The sequence below is a fragment of the Daucus carota genome, chromosome 8, assembly GCF_001625215.2.
Source record: "Daucus carota subsp. sativus chromosome 8, DH1 v3.0, whole genome shotgun sequence".
In the NCBI taxonomy this organism is placed as follows: Eukaryota; Viridiplantae; Streptophyta; class Magnoliopsida; order Apiales; family Apiaceae; genus Daucus; species Daucus carota.
The window spans coordinates 23026984-23049822 of NC_030388.2; the positions used below are offsets into that span (position 1 = coordinate 23026984).

A 22839-nucleotide genomic window follows, 5' to 3' on the forward strand; every position below is an offset into this window, starting at 1 on the left:
GCATTGCACGGGTCATAAGCTAGTATTGTTTATACTTGCCCTTAATTAATATTTTATTTTTGTTTGGACTTGTATATGACACAAACTCAAATGTAATTGGAGGGAATGAAAATTTTATTATAAAAAATAAGTTAAGAGCTTTGTAGTGGCTCTTAACTTTGAGGAGAGAGATGAGAGAAACAAGATGCTCCTAGTGATATGAAGAGCTGCTAAGAGTCTTTTGACGCAAAAATTTCTCTCTCCCTCCTCAAATTTCAATTTAAGAGTTTTTTGGAGATGCTCTAAGAGTGTCTTGGAGCTCAAATTTTAGCATGACTTTTTATTTTTTAATTCAAGAGTTCAAATAAAGAGTTTATTGGAGATACTCTAATTGAACATAATACGTGGTGTATGGTTGATGTTGAAAATATAAATTAAAAATATGTGAAGTAGAGTTGATTTTAGAAATATAAATTTACATTAAAGTTGAAGTGGAAAAATATTTCGAAACAATTTTTTTCCGTTTAAAATGGACATATATTTTGAACAGAGAGAGTAATTATTAGTAATTTAGTTCTCATTTCTATTCAGCTTCTTTGTTTGAACCTACTTTAACGAAGAAGTTCAAGTTAACCCGTCCGGTCCCTATATCTTTATATTATTAAAACTTGTATCCCCGAATTTGCAAAAAAAAAAAAGTTGTTTTAATCATTGCATTAAATTTAGGTAGGGGCTTGCACGGGTCGGGTCGGTTTCTATCTAAAACTTGCATCGAATCGTGTATTTCGGTTTGGTTTTTAGTTAGGAACTGTAACCAAAATGTTTCGAACGTTTTTTTCACGTTCGGTTAACCGCTGTTAGGTGTCGGTTTTTACATAATTAGAAAGTAGTATACAAATTTAATACTATTATTAATTTTAGAAAAATAATTATATATTTGTAATATCAATTTTCTCTTACTAAACTATATAATTAATATATTGTAGCACATATATATAATATGTTACGTATAATATGTTACATGGGTTTGTCTAGTGTGTGCCCATGGGCACATGCTAAGCACTAAAATTTATAGAATTGGAGGGTTTTGATTGGTGTGGTTGTTGTAAATGCAGGGGGTCCATCATTATTAAAGAGGCTAAGCCAATAGAAACCATCCAAATTCATCAATTTTGGCGCTTAGTGTGTGCCCATGGGCACACCATAGAAAAACCGATGTTATATATAACAATATATAATAAATGTTATATTTTTGTTATATATTATATATACGGTTCGGTTTTTCGGTTTTAGGGGTAAAACCGTAACCGTCACCAAACCGTTGTCGGTTCGTTACGGTGTTTTTCAGTTTTTGTCGGTTACGGTCTTAAAATATAAGTCAAATTTTTGACCCGATAATATTATATTTAAAAATACATTGAACATCTTGATTATATATATTAAACTTTGAACATATTATTTCTAATCCAAATCTAATACCTTAAATTCTATAAATAAAAAAAAGTTTGAAAAATAAATAGTATAATATAGCATTATACTCGTGTTACTGTTACCCCTCCGGCACAAGAGGCTTTACCCACTTCCTCACTTGCACTTAACGTCTGTCTCCTCGGTGCTCTTAAACTCTAGATCCAACTTAACGTCCCCACACACTACACCCCCAAACTGAATCTTCACACTCACTCGCCTAAATAAATATTACTTGCTCACTCTCCGGCGCTAACAGCCTTATTTAATCTCTGCGATTCTCATTTTTCAAGTCCTCAATGGAGGACGCATACGCTAGATCCGCAACCGAGGTATCGTCATCTTATTTCACCTCTAATTTATCTACAAATTCAATTCAGATCATTTTTATTCTTAATTCTTGTTTATTATTTCGTTCAATTTTCAATTTATTGTGATCATGTAAATTTGAATGTGTATATGATGTTGTTTCAATTGGTTTTACGTAATTGTTGATTTGGTGATCAGTGAGCGTGTAGTTTGCTGGAAGATAGTTGTGCATATCAGTATATGTGTAACTTGTAAGATGCTTCCGTACTGTTCGGATCAAATAGATAGATAATTTTGCGGGAAGCGTATATATGTGCTGGTTGAGGGAGGGCAAGAGTGAGGATCAATTGGATTAATTGATATTGTGATTTTTTGTTTTGATAAAGAGTTGGTGATGTTTTGGAATGTATATGTGCGGTAGTGTGTGGGGGGATTGATTGGATTAATTGGCATTTGATGATGTTCCGGAGTGAGTGTATTTTAATGTTTTGATACTTTGTTTTGCAGGTTTTAGAATATTTCGGTGTGGATCCATCTAAAGGTTTGACAGATCGCCAGGTACGTTAGGATTTCCATTATCATTAATCGAATTTCAAAAATTATTATATTTGTGATATATGTCAAATGTGAATGACCAACTTTAGATTAGCTGATCATATATGTTTACAGTGGCAGTGTGTCACCCACCCACATTTGATGTTAAAGCTAATGCCGTGTGTTATAGTTTTGGACCAAAATTTGAGTTTCATTCCCTGCTTGATTTTCTGTTAAGTAATAAATGTTGTGGATTTTGAGTTTGATAATGGCTTTATTTACATGGTTGTTCACAGGTTGCTGAACATGCTAGAATTTATGGCCGAAATGGTAAGTGCTTTGGCATTGTAAGCATTCCAAATGTACTATACAGCTGTCTGCACAAGTAAATTATAAAATTTTGATTGTAAGAAGACATCACTTTCATCTGAACTTCGGTGGAATTAACACGTCTATTGCTGGTGCATTGACTTCATCCATTAATTTTTCTGTTCTTGACTAATTGAGTAACTGACCTTTACCCATGTACATAACCCCATTTATGAAATATCTGGGGTAATTGAAGCAATTAACTAATGAATATATGCTGCACATACACACTGGCGGAGCTAGGTTGATTGGCTAGGGAGTGCCAAAACTACTCTCATATATATATTTTTTATTACAACATACATTATAGATTTTTTCATAGAAAACGCACAAATTACAAATGTATGACTAAATTAATAAATAATAATGTTAGTGAGTAAAGTTCTATGGAGTACACAAAATATTGGAGTATTGGAGTACAAAGTTGGATAAAATGTAATCTATTCATCTAAATTTCAATTTTTTTGTTCAATAATATACGTAAACATTTAATAACCTGCGCATTATGTTCTACACAACATAAACATTGTAATCAAAAGGTAGAATAATGACTTTTATAAATTATAGGATTCTATGTTCTGCAATATAACTAATAAGCAGAACAATAATGTTAATACTTGTCAAAGTTGAAGGATGTTAACGATTGATAGACAATTATGTGCAAGACAACTTATAAATGATAGATTGTATATAAATTTGCATAATCAAATATATTATTTATGATTAAACTAAAAAATTAAGACTTGTACTCCAATACTCCAGTGTTTTTGTGTACTCCATGTAACTTAACTCTCTAATGTTAGTTATATATATATTATGCTTATATATACACTGAGCTTTAACATAATAATAAAGTAGATATATTATTTGTTTAATATTTGAACATATGAATAAATAACACGAAAAGAGGAAGAGTATTTGCATTAATAGGTAAAAGAAAACAAGCAAGCATACCAAAACATTGTAAAGTTTGTAAAACCTAACAAAAGTTACTGGATTAACACTCAAATAATAGCCATATATGGTCATTTCAATTATAAAAGACATATTGTAACCTTAAAAGTGAATAGGCTTACAACCAGCGAGCTTGGCAAACTACTACATGGCATTACTCTAAAAACCATAAACAAAAACTTGACACGGGCAAGCTGAGGATAGGCCCTGGCATATTCTACGCTTTTGTGGCCTTCTTCTCTGCACATACACATATCTCTAGAATTGAAAATACTGGGCATGGTGAATATAGTGTTGGTCAACTCTGGTTTGAAATGCATTCTAAAATGATAAACCCTAGTTAATCGGAAGAGCTTATCTCACACAATTCTATGTTGGGAAATCCAAGTCCGTAGTTATGTTTAGATTTGGATGATCAAGCTAGATTTTTGCAATGCTTTTAATAAATGGTTAAGTTGTAAGACAGAATGGAGGGGGATTGAAGTAGTTCTTTTGTCCACTATATTCTGTTTACCATATGGAACAATATGTAAACTTTAAAATTTGCAAGTGCTACTCTGAAAATGAAAAAAAATAATCTGTTCTTGTCACACATACTGTATCAGGGATTTTGTTTGTAATACTAATAAACTCGGTGTTCCATCTGCCTAATTCATTTCCTGTTTTTTCTGCATGGTTCACACATGGCTGCAGTCTTGCCTCAAGAGGGAAGTAAGTATATTGTAGTCTCTCTCTCTCTCTCTCACACACACACACGCACACACACACACAGAGGGACACCCTCATTTTCCAAATTTCTTATTATGTTGAATGTAATGGAAAGTATATTTGGTATTTATTAGAAGACAGATTTAATATTTCTTAAAAATGAAAATTGATATGCATTAAATCTGTGATAATTTATGAATATATTTTTAAGATGTTTTGATTGTAGTAAAGATATTAACATTTAACATTTTTATTATGCTAAGTATAGGATTATATTATTCATACTGAAGAAACTATTTAATGAAAACCGGAATTCTTAAAAGTAATTGCTCTAAAGTTTAAACTATAACATTTTCTGATTGCAGGTACTCCTTTCTGGAAACTAGTGCTGAAGCAGTTTGACGATTTGCTGGTCAAAATATTGATAGCAGCTGCTATCGTTTCTTTCTTTTTGGCACTGATTAATGGAGAGAGAGGCTTAACAGCATTTCTAGAGCCCTCGGTAAGATACAAATTTCTATTCTGTTACATTGATTTGTGTTAACTGCTATCAGAATTGCATTTTTAACAGTAAATAATACATTTGTTTTGTGGGCTGACTTTCTCTAGTATTTTCACGTAGACATATTGTACAAAATGAATGCTAACATTCGATATATGCGATGAAAAAGCAGGAAGAGATATGTGGCATGTGTTCCCTCTAGCTGTTTAGGTGCTACACAATAATCCATTTAGTTTTAAGAATAAGATTACTAACTAATTATATTGAAATCTAAGTTTGACCATGTAATATGAATTAGCTTTCTGCACAATTCGGTGCCAGGAGGTGGGTGCAACGGCATGTACAATATACTAATGCACCGTTGACTAAGGGAGTCAAAATATCCCCTTCTTTATATAAAACTGAGCTTTAAGGTTTTTGATAATTGGTCACCATAGGATCTCTTAAGCATACAAGGGTTGTCAAGTGGATCTTTGATATCTTCGTTGTTCTAATACATCTCCCAGGAAATGTGTGATGTATCAACTAGTTCAAATTGGTGTGTTTATGTCGGGTTTTAGCTTTGATCTAACCTTTCCACTGCCTGTGCATATCGTTTCCAGTCATAAGTAGGTTGTGCCAACGTGGGAACACGTCTCTTTTTCTGTATAAATTCCTACACTATTGTGGTAAAAAATTGTAGTATCATTATTTCTTTTTTAGCAGGTCCTCAAAAGTCATTCTTTGGCATAAAGTTTTCCCTGTACTAAATTAATTTATATGGCAGGTCATCCTCATGATATTAGCTGCAAATGCTGCTGTTGGAGTAATCACAGAAACAAATGCTGAAAAGGCACTGGAGGTATGTTGTCATGGGAGGTCTTTTTGTACTACAGAGCTGGTCATTTAATCGTGTAAGATTTGTTTAAGACAAGTTTACATTGTTTCACTTCTAATGCTCTGTTTTTTAACAAATTCAGAGCGGTCAATATTTCGCTAGTAAGGCTCTTGTTGTTTGTGTTCATCAGTGATACAGATTCATAGTAAAATTTTCTTTACCGGTATAATCAGTTAATGTTCAGCTATTTCCCTGTCCTCGAGGAATTTCTTATGTATCAAAGTGTACCAACAATCATTATTATCATCTTATCTGAAGCTGTGTTTTTAACTTTTGTTACTTTTTTCGACTGTTAATACATATTCATGTCCAATGATTAGAGAAAGGGTAACACTATTAACTCCAACTCTATCACTATATCGCAATGGGGTTGCATTATTTTCCATCTTCATGTACTTCGTTTTTATGATACGAGCCATTTTTCCAAGTTTTCTGAAACTTATGGCCTATCTGTATAGTCAGTTTGCACCATCATTGATATACTTGTTTCCTTTCCATTGTAGGAATTACGTGCCTACCAAGCTGATGTTGCAACTGTTCTACGGAATGGTAAGCAGATTTTTATTATAAAGTTGGTAAACATGAAAGCTTATAATTCTATGTTTCTGTGGTCAAATTATGCTGTTTAATAACTGTACAAGCCATCATTTGCATAATGCTGTAGGATGCTCTAATAAATACCTTCATAAATGCCCGAGTGCACCTATATGCCCCTTGAAGTTTTTCTTAGAATCCTCTCAGGCCCCTTATCTTTGCAGAGAACCTATGCACCCCTATACTTCATATTTTTATACATCTAAATTCTTTTTTTAATCATTATGCTATGACTTAAGTAATTGAGACAACGAGCCCAGCGAAACTCTACTGATTTGATTAATAGAAAAGCTACGAAGTACTGAAATTACAAGCTAAGTCGCCGTTCGAGACGCGACACTCTCCCAGAAACCCTAACTTTCAATACATCAATAATTGGATAAACCCTCCTCTATTCGTTCCTCTACTAATACCCTCCTGACCCACAACTCACATGGGCCTGCTTTCTTTACTTCTTGGGCTTGGGCCTCCGAGCATAAGTGATGGGCTGGGCTCTTGCATTACCCCGGCCCAAAGAACCACCTTGTCCTCAAGGTGAAATGCTGGAAACAGTTGTTCAGTAGAAGACTCCCAGGTAGACTCAAATTCCGGCATTCCTTCCCACTTGATCAGATTTTCCATTTCCTCTGCTCTGTCGCCTGACCCTTGCCTCACACCCAACACCCTTTCTGGATGGCCTCTGCAACTAAGGAATCATTGACAATTCTGGGCAGAGTGCTGGAAACAAATGACGAACCAACAGCCTTCTTCAACTGTGAAATATGGAACACTGGATGAATCTTGGAGTCCGAAGGCAACTCCGGTCGGTATACAACCTTCCCAACACGTTGCAAAACCGTAAACGGTCCATAGAACTTAGCTGCCAACTTGTTACTTGATCGTTGTTGCACTGTCTGTTGCCGGTAAGGTTGTAATTTGAGGAAAACTTTGTCCCCCACCTGAAATTCCAAATCACGACGCGAGGCGTCCTCCTGTTGTTTCATGCGGTGCTGAGCTCTAGTTAGATTCGCCTTAAGCTCATCTAAAATTGCATCTTTCTCCATTAACTGATCCTCCAAGGAAGATACAACAGTCTGATCCCGAGTGAGACGTTTCAGCGAAGGCGGGTCACGCCCATATAAAGCCTTAAATGGCGTGAACCCAGCTGATACGTGGTAAGAAGAGTTGTACCATAGTTCTGCCCATGGTACCCATTTTGCCCAGCTCCTCGGCTTCCCATTTACAAAACAACGAAGATACGTCTCAAGGCATTTGTTTACCACCTCTGTTTGGCCGTCGGACTGGGGGTGGTAAGCAGTACTTCGACACAAAGTTGTCCCCTGCAGTTTAAAGAGTTCCTTCCAGAATAAGCTCAAAAAAAATTTGTCACGATCCGACACAACCGTGGCTGGAAACCCATGTAGTCTGACCACTTCTTTAATAAACTTGTCAGCCACTACAGGAGCTGAGAACGGGTGGCGGAGTGTCAAGAAGTGTGCATATTTCGTGAGGCGATCCACCACCACTAAAATCGTGTCCACCCCTTCTAATTTCGGCAGTCCCTCAATGAAATCTAAAGAAATATCCTCCCATACTTGCTCTGGAATGGGCAAAGGTTGCAATAGTCCTGCAGGGCTAAGAGTGGAAGTCTTCTGCTGTTGATAGATTGTACAGGCCTGAACATAATCTGCTATCCCCTTACGCATTCCCGGCCAAAACCAGTCAGCTGCCAAATGCTTGTATGTTTTCAAACTGCCAGAATGCCGCCCAAGAGGTGAATCATGATACTCGTGCAGTAGTGTGTCTATTAACTCCCTTCGATTCGGAATCACCATTCGGCCTTTATACTTCAACACCCCTTGATCTAACCCATATCCCTTAGCAACCGGGACACCATTACATAAGTCACTGCTGAGTGAGTTTTGAGATGAAGGGATCTGCCTTGATTATCTTCTCAAACTCGTGCCACTTAGCCCAACTAACAGCCAACAACTCACAAAGCTCCACTGGACCTTGATTTTTCCGGGACAGGGCATCAGCCACGACATTAGAACGACCTACTCTGTACTGAATCTCAAAATGGTACCCAATCAGCTTGCTTACCCACTTCTGGTATGTTGGATTAATCTCCCTCTGTTCCATCAGATATTTAAGGCTCTGTTGATCCGTACGGATATGAAAATGACGGCCTAATAAGTAGTGTCTCCATTTCAAAACAGCAAATACAATAGCCATTAGCTCTTTTTCGTAGATAGCTTTTTGTTGAGGTCGAGGTCCCAATAGTTTGCTGAAATAAGCGAGGGGATGTCCCTCCTGCATCAACACCGCCCCAACCCCAAATCCAAAGGCATCCGTTTCCAGAACAAACTGCTTGTCAAAGTTTGGCATAGCCAAAACTGGTGTGTGCGTCATTGCATACTTAAGCTTGTTGAAGGCTAGGGCTGTGCATTCGGTTAACCGAAACTGAAACCGAATTTTTTTTCGGTTAACCGAAACCGAAATTCATGAAAAATTCCTACCGAAAACCGAACCGAAATTATTTCGGTTTTGTAACCGAACTGAATTTTAAATTTCGGTTAAAACCGAAAACCGAATTTATAAATCGAAATTCTTAAATAGTGTATGAAAATCTGAAGGCTAGCAACGACTCTAACAAGCAAGCAAGTGTACAGACAGTCGGCTAGTAGCCAAAACAGACAGGCTCTCTGTCTTCAGTCAATTACTTTGAAACATGAATTCACCGATGAATTCACCGATTGGCCTGACTCGTCTCTCCAGACTCCTGAGTGCTGAATTGGCTTGCTGCATCATGACTGGCAAGCTAAGCAGCTAACTGAAACCAGAGCACGCAGGTAGGAGGTCGAGCGATAGAAGTGTTAATGAACTGTTATTGAAGTGTCCGGTGTCTACTGTCTAATTAGGTATTTAGGTCACGCTTATAAGATACTGTATAAAATTATAATATATATATATATGTATATTATTACTAAAAATACTATTTTTTTTAATAAAATATATAAAAAATCGGTTAACCGTTCGGTTTTCGGTTAACCGCGGTTAAATAACCGAAAAACCGAAAAACCGAAAAATCAAAATTTGGCTACCGAAAACCGAACCGAAATTTAAATTTCGGTTAACCGAACCGAAATTATTTCGGTTTTTCGGTACGATTTTCGGTTAACCGAACCGAATGCACACCCCTATTGAAGGCCACTGTAGCTTCGGATCCCCACCCAAACTGATCCTTCTTAAGTTGGTCTGTCAAAGGCCTTGCAATTAATGCATACCCGGCGACGAATTTGCGATAGTACCCCGTGAGGCCCAGAAACCCTCGGAGTTCTTTCAACGAACTGGGAATCGCCCAGTCCTGCATAGCCTGGACCTTGTCCGCATCCACAGAAACCCCCTTGTCTGAAATTATATGGCCCAGATATGACAACTCCACTTGACCGAACTCGCATTTCTTGGCATTAACATACAGCTGATTGTCAACCAATAACTGAAGTACTGTGTCCACATGCTGCAGATGTTGTTGTGAGGACTGACTATAAATGAGGATATCATCGAAAAAGACTAGCACGAACTTGCGGAGCATTGGCTTGAAGATGGTGTTCATTAGAGCTTGAAATGTCGCCGGAGCGTTGGTTAATCCAAAGGGCATAACGTGAAATTCGTAGTGCCCTTCATGTGTGCGAAAAGCGGTTTTCGGAACATCTGCTGGCCTGACCCGTATCTGATGGTACCCGGACTTGAGGTCCAACTTCGTAAAGTATTTAGACCCATACAGCTCGTCCAACAGCTCATCAATGACCGGGATGGGATACTTGTCTGCCACTGTCACCTTGTTTAATGCGCGATAATCGACACAAAATCGCCAGGATCCGTCCTTTTTTTTAACAAGCAATACCGGACTGGAAAATGGACTCTGCGAGACCTGAATAACCCCTGCCAATAACATGTCACGAACCAGAGACTTGATTTCATTCTTCTTCACCTGAGAATATCGATATGGACGTACACTAACCGGATCTGACCCTTCTTTGAGGGTAATACCATGTTCAGAACCCCTGGTTGGTGGTAGGCCCGTAGGCATTGCAAACACCTGGGCATGTTTCTTGAGTACAGGCTGTAGAAACTCAGGGCTATTAGGAGGTACAATTCCCTCCTGCGACTCAGCTGCTTGCGAGGAAAGGTAGTTCAACTCAATTAAAAACCCCTGTTTCACCTTACAGAGTGTCTTGAGCATAGATTTAAGGGAAACCTGTGTCCTGTTTAGCGAAGGCTCTCCTTGCACCTTCACTGGTTGACCCTTTAAGGTAAATTGTAAGGCCTGTGTCTTCCAGTTAGCCGTCATAGTGCCCAGCTTCTCCAACCACTGGACACCAAGAATCACATCAGAGCTGCCCAGTTGAAGAGGAAGGAAGTCCTCTATTACAGTGACATTGGGTAGCTCCAACACCACTACTTTACACTCCCCTTGGCCCTGCACAGCATCGCCAGTACCCAGAGAAACCCCGAATTCTTTTGTAGATGTAATTGGAATCCCCAACTTCGCCACAGTGTCCGTGGAAATGAAATTGTGAGACGCCCTTGGGTCAATAAGAACCACCACCTCCTTGCCCAAAATGTTCCCCCGTAACTTCATAGTTTGAGGTGTGGTGAGGCGTACAACCGAATTAAGAGAAATAACAGAGTGTTCACAGCCCTGACCCTCCTCCGATTCACCCCCGTCCCTTCAGAATCAAACCTGGGCGAATCCTCTTCATCCCCACCATCTGCCTGCATCAAAATAACACTTAACTCCTTTTTTTTGCATTTATGTCCCACGGACCATTTTTCGTCGCAATAAAAGCACTCCCCTTTCTGTCGCTTCATTTGCAGTTCCTTATCTGTTAACTTTCGCACTTCTCCAAACGGTTTAGCAACTGGTAAGCTAGAAGGGCCCTTCGAAAACAACCCCGAAGGAGAAGTAGACGATTGGGATTGTACAGAAATTGATCTTGCAAATGGACTATATAAACTGGAATTAGACTTAGGGGAGCTGAGTGAAGTACCTGAATAGTAAGAAGGCAATCCCTTAAGACTCGACCCACCCTCCTTAATCAAACGACCCGTAGCTGAGCGCAACTTATCTCCCACTTTTACTGACAAATCCATGGCCTGGTCTAAACTGATAGGCCCCAATAAGCGGACCTCTGATTTAATTTCATCCTTCAATTCGTTTATATACTGGCCTTTAGCAATCTCCTCCGGCAAACCTTGAAGAGGGGCCATTAACTCGTTGAAACCCCGACGGTACTCGAACACACTATCAAGCTGGCTGTGATTCAACCATTGTTCGTACAAAGTACCAGCTGAGGAAGGTCGAAATTGTTTCAACAGCATCCCTTTTAATTCTTCCCAACGCCGCAGAGGCCGGCGCTGATATTCCCATTGGTACCATAAGAGGGCGTCGCCATCAAGCGAGACCACCGCTGCTTCCAACTTCTCATCCTCCCCTAAACGATAAAAACTAAAGTAACGCTCCGCCCGGAGTATCCAGCCATCAGGGTTGTGACCTTCAAACACAGGAAGGTCGAGCTTCTTCATACGCCAATTGCCTGGGTGCGAGCCCACACCCCCGTCGTTACGATTTCGACTCCCAAACGGAAAACCTCCACCCTCAGGGAAACCACGACCCGCCCCGAAAATGTGGGGACCGGTGTTGCGCTCCGAATCACCTCCTTGAAAAACCCTAGAATGACCCGACCCATGACCCTCGTCGTTGGGACCTTGATGTTTGGAACTCAATATCGCGTTGCGGATCTCGTCCTGGAACTGCAACTGATCAACGCGGAGCTGATTGAGGAGTGCATCTTGCATCTCCTTGGACTTGGTGACTCGTTCATCGAGCCGTTGAGATGTAAGCTCGAGAGACTTAGTCAAACGATCAAGTGTTGTAAATCCATGGTAGCTCTGTTGACAGCCGCTGAGATCTGGTTAACAATGGTGGAACGAAGCTCACCAAACCCTTTCTCAAGGACCTCGATTCGGTATTGGTTGGAAGGAGGGGCGCCCATGTTTGATTCCAGAACTGAGTCGCTCTGATACCACTTTGCTATGACTTAAGTAATTGAGACAACGAGCCCAGCGAAACTCTACTGATTTGATTAATAGAAAAGCTACGAAGTACTGAAATTACAAGCTAAGTCGCCGTTCGAGACGCGACACTCTCCCAGAAACCCTAACTTTCAATACATCAATAATTGGATAAACCCTCCTCTATTCGTTCATCTACTAATACCCTCCTGACCCACAACTCACTTGGGCCTGCTTTCTTTACTTCTTGGGCTTGGGCCTCCGAGCATTAGTGATGGGCTGGGCTCTTGCACATTAGTGTTCAAAACTCATTATCTTGGTTCTTCAGAATGGAAAAACACTTGCCATTCAGTGGCATCCTGGTCAGAGCAGGCATATTGTAAACGTAAACAACCCCCCCCCCCCCCCTCCCCTGCATAACATAAAGGTAAGGGGGCAGTAGAGGCTTATGAACCAAAGGTGAGGGGCATATATGTGCACTCAAAATCAGGCATTAAAAATACCCGTGAACGACACCATTCATTGATACTTCAGTTAGTTCTTTTTTTTTTTTTTTGGAAGAGTTCCATACCTTCTGTGTTCAATTTTATTTATTTTTTTGGTGGAAACATGTTAGGGCTTGTCATTGTGTTCTAGATCGTGTTACATTAGTTATCTAGAAACTGTTAGGCACTCCACCCACTTACATTATAGACGCTTTTGTGTACTGTCTTCCTTGTTTTGGCTTTGTTTACTGTCTTCCTTGTTTTGGATTTGTTTCCGGTACATTAACATCCTTTAAGTATCACGTGTTCGCAGTTTCTCCAATTTTTGTCACTCTAAATTTTACTATTGAAACTTGTCTAATTTTACTATATACTATTTGTCATAAATATTCATTTAGGTTGCTTCTCGATCTTACCTGCCACCGATCTTGTACCAGGGGATATTGTGGAAGTTAGTGGTGAGTAGAAATCAATTGAGCTTTAGCCTTGTATATATTGTACATTCTTCATTGCCTAGTTCAAAGTTACGATAATAAAATAGAGGTTTTTCTTTTTCTTTGGAGTATATAGTTGGTTGCCAAATTCCAGCAGATATGAGAATGGTTGAGATGCTGAGTGATCATTTACGTGTTGATCAAGCAATCCTCACAGGTAGTTTTTCATGCTATATTTGTACTGTAGGTAGTTAACTAACAATATGCTGACAATTTAGTTTACTAGCAAATGATAGTTTACTTTTGTATTAAGCTTCACGACTTGACATTAGGTGGCTCAAAGGTATCTCGTGGTTTCAGTTATATGCTTATGTACAACTCAAAGTCTCAAACAGCAGTTAAATTACTCAAAATCGATTTGCGGTTTTTTACTTTTATACTGAGGCTTGTCATCCCCGGTCAGTTTTATTGATATCTTAAACAATATTCTAAAACAAGGATAAAAATTCACATTCTCGCCCTTCTATAAACATCTAGCTGTTGAGATATACTTTTGGAGAAAAAGGAAGACAAGTTTGACAGAGCAGTTATAGAACTGCCTTGATCTGTAATAAGATCTAAATGACCTAGCTCTTGGAAAATAAAATCCGTGCACGAGAAATGAACGACATGTGAGAGTCAGAAAGTTCACAGAAGATGAGGGATCTAAGTATTTGAGGATAAACCAATTTGTACTGAGAATCAGTGGTGTAACTAGGTGTACAATCTATATCATTGTCCAAAATTTATGCACCTTTCATAACCTTACTGAGAAATAACCTTACCTTTGTGGATATAGTTGAAAACTCTATGTCGCTTGTTTCACTTTAAAGTTCAGGATCGTCACGAAGAAAAACGATACCGAATATATATGGCAGTGTCCAAGTTCTGGTAATCTAGGTACTAATAATTTGCAAGGTTTTGCGACTAATGGCACACAATTGAAATACATGGGAGTAGGAGAGGAACAAAATTAAAGATTTATATTTGCATAGGAAGTAAGAGACTGTACACTAATGTAGGGGAAAACCCCCAACAAGAAAATAGTAAATCTGTTGACGGAGATGGTAGTTGGGGTTTGGTAGACTAACCTGGAACTAGAAGATAGTGTAAAATGAAATTAAAAAAATGGCTAATCATTTTCCTTGTAGCCAAATATTTTTTTTTCCCAAATGTTACTTGCATACTTTAATTAGTCAAATATTTATTTCATCCTTTCCTGCATTGGAGGAGCCCATTTGGGTTCAAGCATGTTAAAAGATTTGATTTTTCCCATCACGAGAATGTGTAATACTGTAATCTTTACTTGGAGGCAATGCACTGTCTTCGTTACTTTTTTGGCTGTGTTACTCCTTATGAGAAGTACTACTACTTTCTTTACCGATTAACCCCTATTCCCTCCACCCCCCCAAGCTCTTGTATCATTTAGTTACACACAAGATTTTTCACTACTTTTTGCACTGTCAAGCTCATATGGGTATAAGCATTGGATGTGTTCTGATTATTCCTGACATAGGTTCGTAAGTTGGTAGTCTCTCGAGCAGATAAATATGACCTACTACTAGTTTAATTTTTAAAACTGGATCCATCATCTGTACTTCAGTTTCTAGTTTATTGACCTTAATGGGATACAGATTTGAAACATTAGATCTTAGCACATGAGGTTCCTACTGCTACAAATCTTTCTAGTACGTTATACACCAGGTCAATTGTACAGATAATAACAGTTATCCACTTATACTGTGCTATATTGGTGATTAACTGTTGTGCACTGTACTACCTCAAAATATATGTACTATTATTTCCTAATTCTTCCTCTAATAACAGGTGAGAGCTGTTCTGTGGAAAAAGAGCTTGATTCCACTTTGACAAACAATGCTGTATATCAAGACAAGACGAATACCCTATTCTCGGTAAAATGCTAATGTCATATGCCATAACTAATTGAATATCGATATACATAACTGTTCTGCGATGTATCGATTTCTTTCTATCTTTTGGTGTCATAAGCTGCACTTGAGTGAATGACGTCACCATCTTAATGTATTTTGACGTAAAATGGTAATATTTGAATATCTACCATTCTTAGACCTGTTCCAGAGGGTTGCATTATTTATAGGATTACAGAAGGGCCTGCCTAGATAGACTACTTGCAACTGCCTATAAACTGGAGGGCTAACTAGTTCTGGTCTTAGTCCTTGGACACTGATATACTTTTACTGCTTCCATACTACCATTAGCATTCTAAATCTGGCACTTAACAAATGGGTGAACTTGATAAAGTTGTTAGGGAGATTTATCTTCTCATTTTAAAAAACATATATGGGGCAATGTGATAAATTTGCTGATGAGGTCATGGGTTTTTGTTATTAATGGACTTCTGAGTTCTAAGTTATATGATAATATTTGAGTGGCCATGTTCTATTTTTGCCATTAAAAATACCTAGATGGAGAATTTCTGGAGAAGGTTCTGCTCTTCCAGCAGCATGCTATTGTAATTTTGCATATGTTCTTGCTGATTGATATTGTATTCTTCATTAACAAGTTTAATGTGCATGACAGGGAACAGTTGTGGTTGCAGGACGCGCAAGGGCCGTTGTTGTTGGAATTGGCTCTAGCACAGCAATGGGAAGCATACGTGATTCTATGCTTAAAACTGAAGATGTAAGAAACATGACTACAATTTTGGTTTGAGGGGTATATCAGTCCATCTGAATTTTATCGTAACTCATATATGACGTACAAACTTTGATGCAGGAAGCGACACCACTAAAAAGGAAGCTGGATGAATTTGGAACGTTTCTGGCGAAGGTAATATTACTAATATTCAGTGTTCAGTTATCATTTATTGTTTCTTTCTGGAATGTTTTTGTTTTTGTATTATCAATATTCTTAGTGAATTAAAAGAATTAAGAGAAGTATTGTACGGAAGAGCTCAGCAGATAGAGAAGCTTATGGAGAGGCATTTAGAAAACTCTATTTGAAGATATCTTTTGATCTTTTAATCTGTACAGTTACGCATTGTTAGTCACTGACCCCACGTCCTTCTTACTAGATCCTACATTTAGGAATCTTATCTATGTCGAATTCTTTGCAGTTCTTAATGTTTGTTTTCCTTCTTAGGTTATTGCAGGTATTTGTATATTGGTGTGGATTGTGAACATTGGTCACTTTCGAGATCCTGCTCATGGAGGCATCTTGCAAGGAGCTATACATTACTTTAAGGTGATCTTTCATGGATTAGGTTAATGATATATGTTATGCAGGATTGTAAGGTCACTGAAATGATTTTTCTTGTGGTATAGTTTCTCATTTCATTTTCAAATTATTTGTTTATACAACAAACACATTCTCAAAGTTTACACTTATTTTTATGGTGTGTGTATTAATAGATTAAATATGAAGCTATATTGAATCATCACTTGCTGTGTATGACGACCCTTGTAAATTGCTTGTCTCGCTGCGGTCTTCATTGCATGTTTCCTTAAATTATTGATCTTCATAGGTAGAGAAGAGAGGCATCAATAATCTCAGATTACAAGTGTGGTGACTGTTGTTTATGACCGTCTAAAACTAGGGTCCAAGATTTTACGTCCATTATGTATCTTACACTTGTTAATGCCTTTAGTTCTTTTCTATTCTCTTGGGTTTCTTACACTTTTTGATGCCTTTAGTTATTTTCTATTCTCTTGGGTTTGAACCCTGATGTTCTTGTTTCCTTCTGGTTGCTGCTTCCTTTGTCCAGATACATTCTTTCTGTCTCTGACATTATATCTTAATTGACTAGATTGCAGTTGCTCTTGCGGTTGCAGCCATTCCTGAGGGGCTTCCTGCTGTTGTTACAACGTGAGTGGGAGCTATGTATTGTGGATTATAAAGCTGAATATGTTATATCTGGTGTCTAGCAAGGACAAATGAATAGATTAAAGAAAAACAGTTGTACTGCACAAATATTGTGAACAGGAGATTAGTCATCTACCTTGGCCTCTCAACTGCAATCACCTGTATGCAATTAGGTTTGTATGTGGTCTATGTAGGTACAGTTGAAATGAGGAGAGGCTTTTTTAGAAGTGTCACTTGAGTTTGATGTAAACCATAGCAGTATGCTGCATACGCGTTTTACATGACAATCATAATTTTAAAATCACCTGGACACATGATTTTTTTAGGGATTTGGATGTATTGGTATATGTAACATGTGTACAATCCTGATTTATTGTGTCTGATGAGTAATCTTGAATAAGATCAGCCAGATCAAAGTTTGTTATTTTATGCTTCTATGACTGCTAATAGGTGTTTGGCTCTGGGAACAAAGAGAATGGCCCGACTGAACGCTATAGTGAGGTCTTTGCCGTCTGTAGAGACGTTGGGCTGCACAACAGTGATTTGCACTGACAAAACTGGTACATTGACGACAAACATGATGTCTGTTTCAAAGGTGATCTTTCTCTTCATATACTTTGTCATGAGGTACAAGTTAAATTGTGTCTAGATTTTGACTAAACAGATGATTAGAATTCGCCATGTATAAGAACCTATGACGCATGAGTGCGGGTGCGGGGATACGGGAATTTGGCAAAAAAAAGGGGGGGGGGGGGGGGGGGGGGTTCGGGTGCGGGGGATACGGCAATTTAAAATAAAAATATGTATTATATATATAATAAATTAATAAAATGAAGTGCATTCATATCGAACCAAATAGTCACCATGCCCACTGCACATTGCACTTATACATTATACATATAAAGACACCGACATACGGATCATTATCTCACCTAACGTGTACGAGTATATACATACATATATACATACAGACCCAACGATACATATATACAAATGGAACTAGGAAGAGAAGATGAGTGGTAGAGGAGAGAAGAGGAAGAGAAGATGACTGCAAAATTACAAAAAATGCCCTTACCGCATCCCCTTTGCTGCACCCCCATGATTCCCTGACCCGATACACTGGGATACGCCACGCAGCGCACCTGGTGCGCACCCTGCCGCACCTAGGCGCACCGCCGCACCAGTACCACACCCGGCGCCAGGTGCCGCACCCATGCTTCCTAGATAAGAACAAACATTTTCATTATCAGTGTTTATTTATCATATATTAAGCTTGATACTTTGTCAGTGTCTTGTATACAGTAAAATTTATTATGTCTAAACTTGGTGAAACATTTAAGAGACCTTACCAAGCAAACACCTGATCTGATTCTTAAGTGTTATTACACACACACACAAAAAAAAAAAAGGCTAGTTATATACGACTAGTAAATTTGCATTTGTATTTTGGTAATCCTATTTTAGTGGTACATCTTTTTGGCCTGCAACTCATTCCTAGTAAGTGCAATAGTTATGCTTACTTTCATAAGTAATCACTTGACTTGTTTTTTAACCCTTGCTATTATTTTAAGCATAGATACAAGGAAACGGGTACGCTGCCACGAACCGCGATCTAGATCGTTCGTACCCGATACGGTCGGAAACGCGAACGGAAACGTTCAGGGTCGCGACCCAGATCGCCGGAAGTGACGACCCGCAAGAACACACTTCATTCTTGTTTTGAACAATAGATCCATGTCTATGTCATATGATAAGTAATTTATTTTATCAATAAATGTGTACTTTTATTTGTTATTCAATATCTTTTTCTTTATAAAAAATTATAAATGTAAAAATTATCAACTAAAATTGTATATTATAATGGAATTTATATATATGATTATAGAATTCTTTTTAAAAGGACCAATCGTACCCATACGTTCCATCGTACCCATACGTTCCATCGTACCTATACGTTCCATCGTACCAGATTCACTAAAACTAATGTTCCACGTACCCGATTTCGTTCCCCGTTTCGAATCGAACCCAGTCCTATGTAACTATGATTTTAAGTCTATAAATGAATAAACAAATAATGTGTAGTTATCTGCTTCCATTGCAGATATGTGTGCTTCAATCTATAAATCATGGCCCTGTAGCTGCTGAGTACAATGTCAGTGGAACGACTTATGCACCAGAAGGCTTTATTTTTGATAGCTCAACAATGCAGGTTAGATTTATCTTTGCCCTACACTTTTTAATATGTGATAATCTCATGCATGAAGTTCTATTATGTAACAAATACTTCAATGGCATGTTTAGGAATTTGAATATCATTTAGAATTTTGGATTTGATCAAATAACAATTAGGATACATAAAAGAAATTGGAAATGAAATACATTTAAACACTAGTATAAACTTGAGAATTTGAACATTTGAAATGAAATACATGTTCCCAAACACAATCAGTTGTTTATATACAGAAGCTATGTTTGTGTTTTTTCATGAAAATGATGTTACCCAGCATATGATGAGTTTGGTTTTTCCGACCCAGAATCAATCAGTAACAATGAGTTGACTTGTATACTAGAATAGTAATAGACCATATCATTGGATGTGTTGTTTATCATGCTACAAATGACCACTATTCGAGCTTACAGTCCCATCATTTATTCCAAATAATACTTAAATTCCATAAATTTCTAAGTAAAAGCATACAATATCATAAAATAAACTCCCAAAAATCCAAAATCCAAACTAGAACATAAAATTAAATGTAATTATCACATCCATGGAGACACAAATCCTTAAATAAATGTCTAAATACTTCTCTAAGACACTCGATCACTTCAATAAAATCCAAAGTTGAGCGTGCGATAAACACATGAAATTTTGTAAGTCATGAGCTAAACAACCCAGTAAGAAAACTATTTCGAACTAACGGATCAAATAAAATTTTAAAATTTCGTTAGTGTTCACAATTCCAAAATTGTAACCCATAAATTCGTAATTCAATCAAAAATAAATATATTTCACAGTTTGCTAAGCGCACAAATATTTAGTGACACGGTATCGTAGGTTCATCGATGTGAATAATGCGCCCCTTGTTAAGGTATCATAAAATTGTGCTGGGCGCGTCTTAGTAAGGTATTGTAATCTAGTTTTGGAGCTATAGGCAATTACTAACGGGTTTATAAGTCATAGCTAACTGGGAAATTTCTTATATCTAAAATATTTTCTTGATCCAAATTTTCATGACAAAACAATATAAATCATTTCTGAATAATTCAGAATGTGCCAAAAGTAAACATACCTTATATGCAATAGCGAACTTTGAAAAATAAAAAAGCACGATTTTATCCTTAAATCAAATTAAACCAGAAAGAAATAGGTAGTCAATACCATGCTTATCGGATTTAAGTCAAGTACATGAACCCGGTTACTAAAACCATACCCACCACACCCACCGAGAGACATTCACTAATTTAGTACTAATATATATAAATATGGTCGCGCTCAAGAGAGAACCAGTTCTTAAAATAGAAGCAGAGAACCACCAAGGTTCTGCTGCAGAACCCTAAATTTTAAATAGATTTTTAGGATTTAAATCTAAATACATGTTTTTTTTCATGTTTTTTCATCGTTGTGTGTTCAAAAATAATTTTAAAATATAATACATAGATATTGACATTTTTTGCATGTAAAGTTTTGCTGCAGAACCCTAACTAATACTCCCTCCGTCCCAAAAAGAGTGAGCTGGTTTGACTTTCACGGAGATTAAGGAAAAGGTAGTAATAGAAACTAAATTTAGTTGGAAAGTGGGTAAAGTGGTGGGACCCATCAAAATTTAATAATAGATTTGAGATAGTGGAGGAAAGTAGTGGGTGTAATAGTGTTTATATTATTATAGAATGAAGATAGTGGAAGAAAGTAGTGGGTGTAATAGTGAAAAGTAGTGTTCAAAAATAGTAAGTATAATAGGTTCATTCCTTTTGGGACGTCCCAAAAAGGAATAAGGGTCGATTAAAATGGGACGGAGTACTAGAATTAAGGTAAAGGTTCTATCTCTAATAGTTCTCCCTTGAACATGACCCAAATATAAATATATATAAATGACTTATACAATTAATCTTACCATATTTTGACATCAAAAGAAAATGGAAAATTAACTAATAACACAATACAATGACCATGGATTAATACTTGACGCAACCCTTTAATGATTTCACATTTGAAAATAAAAAATAAACTTTTATATTAATAAATATACAATTAATAAGCACGATAATATGAGCATATATTATTAAGTGTTTTTTCATAAATAAGAAGCATGAGGACGAAACCTTACTTAACAAATATAATGCTATAACTAGTGCATAGACAGGGGGAATACTTGACTCGCACAACCTCGTACAAAGTGTAAACTAATGGTATTCTATCACCAGGCAAATGCATGCATGTGTGTATGTTAGCATAGTTACACAGTAAGAGTAATATAGTGTTAAAATTGTACCTTGAAGAGAAGGTCAGGAGCCTGTATTTTAATATAGTATTAAAATTGTACCTGTATCAAGTGAATATATACATGTTAGTCAACTGAACCAATTATCTTACGTAACTAGATTGATGTTGATCCATTTGCTTTAGACATATCTTATATTACAGTAATTCTACCTAAACTACTTTCCGAATCAAGACTTATCACACATTTAATACATATAAAGTAAGTACAATCAATATGTAATAAAATAAATAAATATCTGGAGAGCTAAAAATCTCACAATGCCAAACTGCACGTGATCATATACAAAATAAAATAGTAATAAATAAATTGTAAGGTAGAAAATGTGATAAAATAAATAACGTATAGCTAAATTACATATATTCCTTCATAAAATATTGGGGTATTACACCCCGCCCCATTGTTTATCATGCTACAAATGAAGGAATAGAATAATTCTGCCTCTGAATATGAATTTTAAGGATTCTGATATCTGGTTTAATGGTATCTATGTCACTGCTTCTAAGCGGTATAATGTGATATGTCTTAGTTGTTAACAGTCTGAATGTATTGTTTACAATTCGACAAGCATACATCTAAAATATATTTTTTGGCCAATCAGTCTGGTAGCAGGAATGCTACTAGCACTTTGGCTATTAGCATATACTAATTTTAGATTATGTAATTGTCCAGCTTGAATTTCCAGCTCAGCTCCCTTGTCTTCTTCACATAGCAATGTGTTCAGCTCTTTGCAATGAGTCAACTATACAATACAATCCTGATAAAAGGATGTACGAAAAGATTGGTGAATCAACTGAAGTAGCACTCCGTATATTGGCAGAAAAGGTAAATATCGGTAGCCTGGCCTTATCCACGCCTTCTATACACCTTTTCTTGTGTATTTTTCTCATTCATTATCAAAGCAATCTTTTGGTTTGATTCACATGACACATGCATGTTATATCTCTGTTACAGGTTGGTCTTCCTGGTTTTGATTCTATGCCTTCTGCACTGAATATGCTGAGCAAACATGAAAGAGCATCTTACTGTAATCGTTATTGGGAGAACGAATTTAAAAAGGTTTGTAAATAAATGTATCAATCTTGTTTCCACTCTAAATTTGGCATTCGTCGTCATTAGTGTTTTGTATGTTATTAATGTTCAGCCATGTGCTGGTCCATGTTGCTATTTTCACAGTTGCTACTCT

The 22839-nt window shown here is 37.2% G+C and overlaps 1 protein-coding gene across 1 annotated transcript in view; it reads left to right on the forward strand.

Moving 5' to 3' along the window:
- Window positions 1-1530: 1530 nt before the first annotated feature.
- Window positions 1531-22839, forward strand: part of LOC108199522 (calcium-transporting ATPase 3, endoplasmic reticulum-type) — a 35776-nt gene continuing 14467 nt past the window's right edge. The window contains exons 1-18 of the mRNA XM_017367362.2: window positions 1531-1778; window positions 2263-2313; window positions 2586-2619; window positions 4306-4323; window positions 4686-4822; window positions 5589-5663; window positions 6203-6248; window positions 13234-13293; window positions 13406-13486; window positions 15136-15221; window positions 15871-15972; window positions 16066-16119; window positions 16432-16533; window positions 17096-17154; window positions 17602-17746; window positions 19253-19360; window positions 22326-22478; window positions 22608-22712. Of these exons, the coding sequence (XP_017222851.1) occupies window positions 1746-1778; window positions 2263-2313; window positions 2586-2619; window positions 4306-4323; window positions 4686-4822; window positions 5589-5663; window positions 6203-6248; window positions 13234-13293; window positions 13406-13486; window positions 15136-15221; window positions 15871-15972; window positions 16066-16119; window positions 16432-16533; window positions 17096-17154; window positions 17602-17746; window positions 19253-19360; window positions 22326-22478; window positions 22608-22712 (1449 nt within the window). The 5' untranslated portion in view covers window positions 1531-1745. The remainder of the gene's footprint in view (window positions 1779-2262; window positions 2314-2585; window positions 2620-4305; window positions 4324-4685; window positions 4823-5588; window positions 5664-6202; window positions 6249-13233; window positions 13294-13405; window positions 13487-15135; window positions 15222-15870; window positions 15973-16065; window positions 16120-16431; window positions 16534-17095; window positions 17155-17601; window positions 17747-19252; window positions 19361-22325; window positions 22479-22607; window positions 22713-22839) is intronic.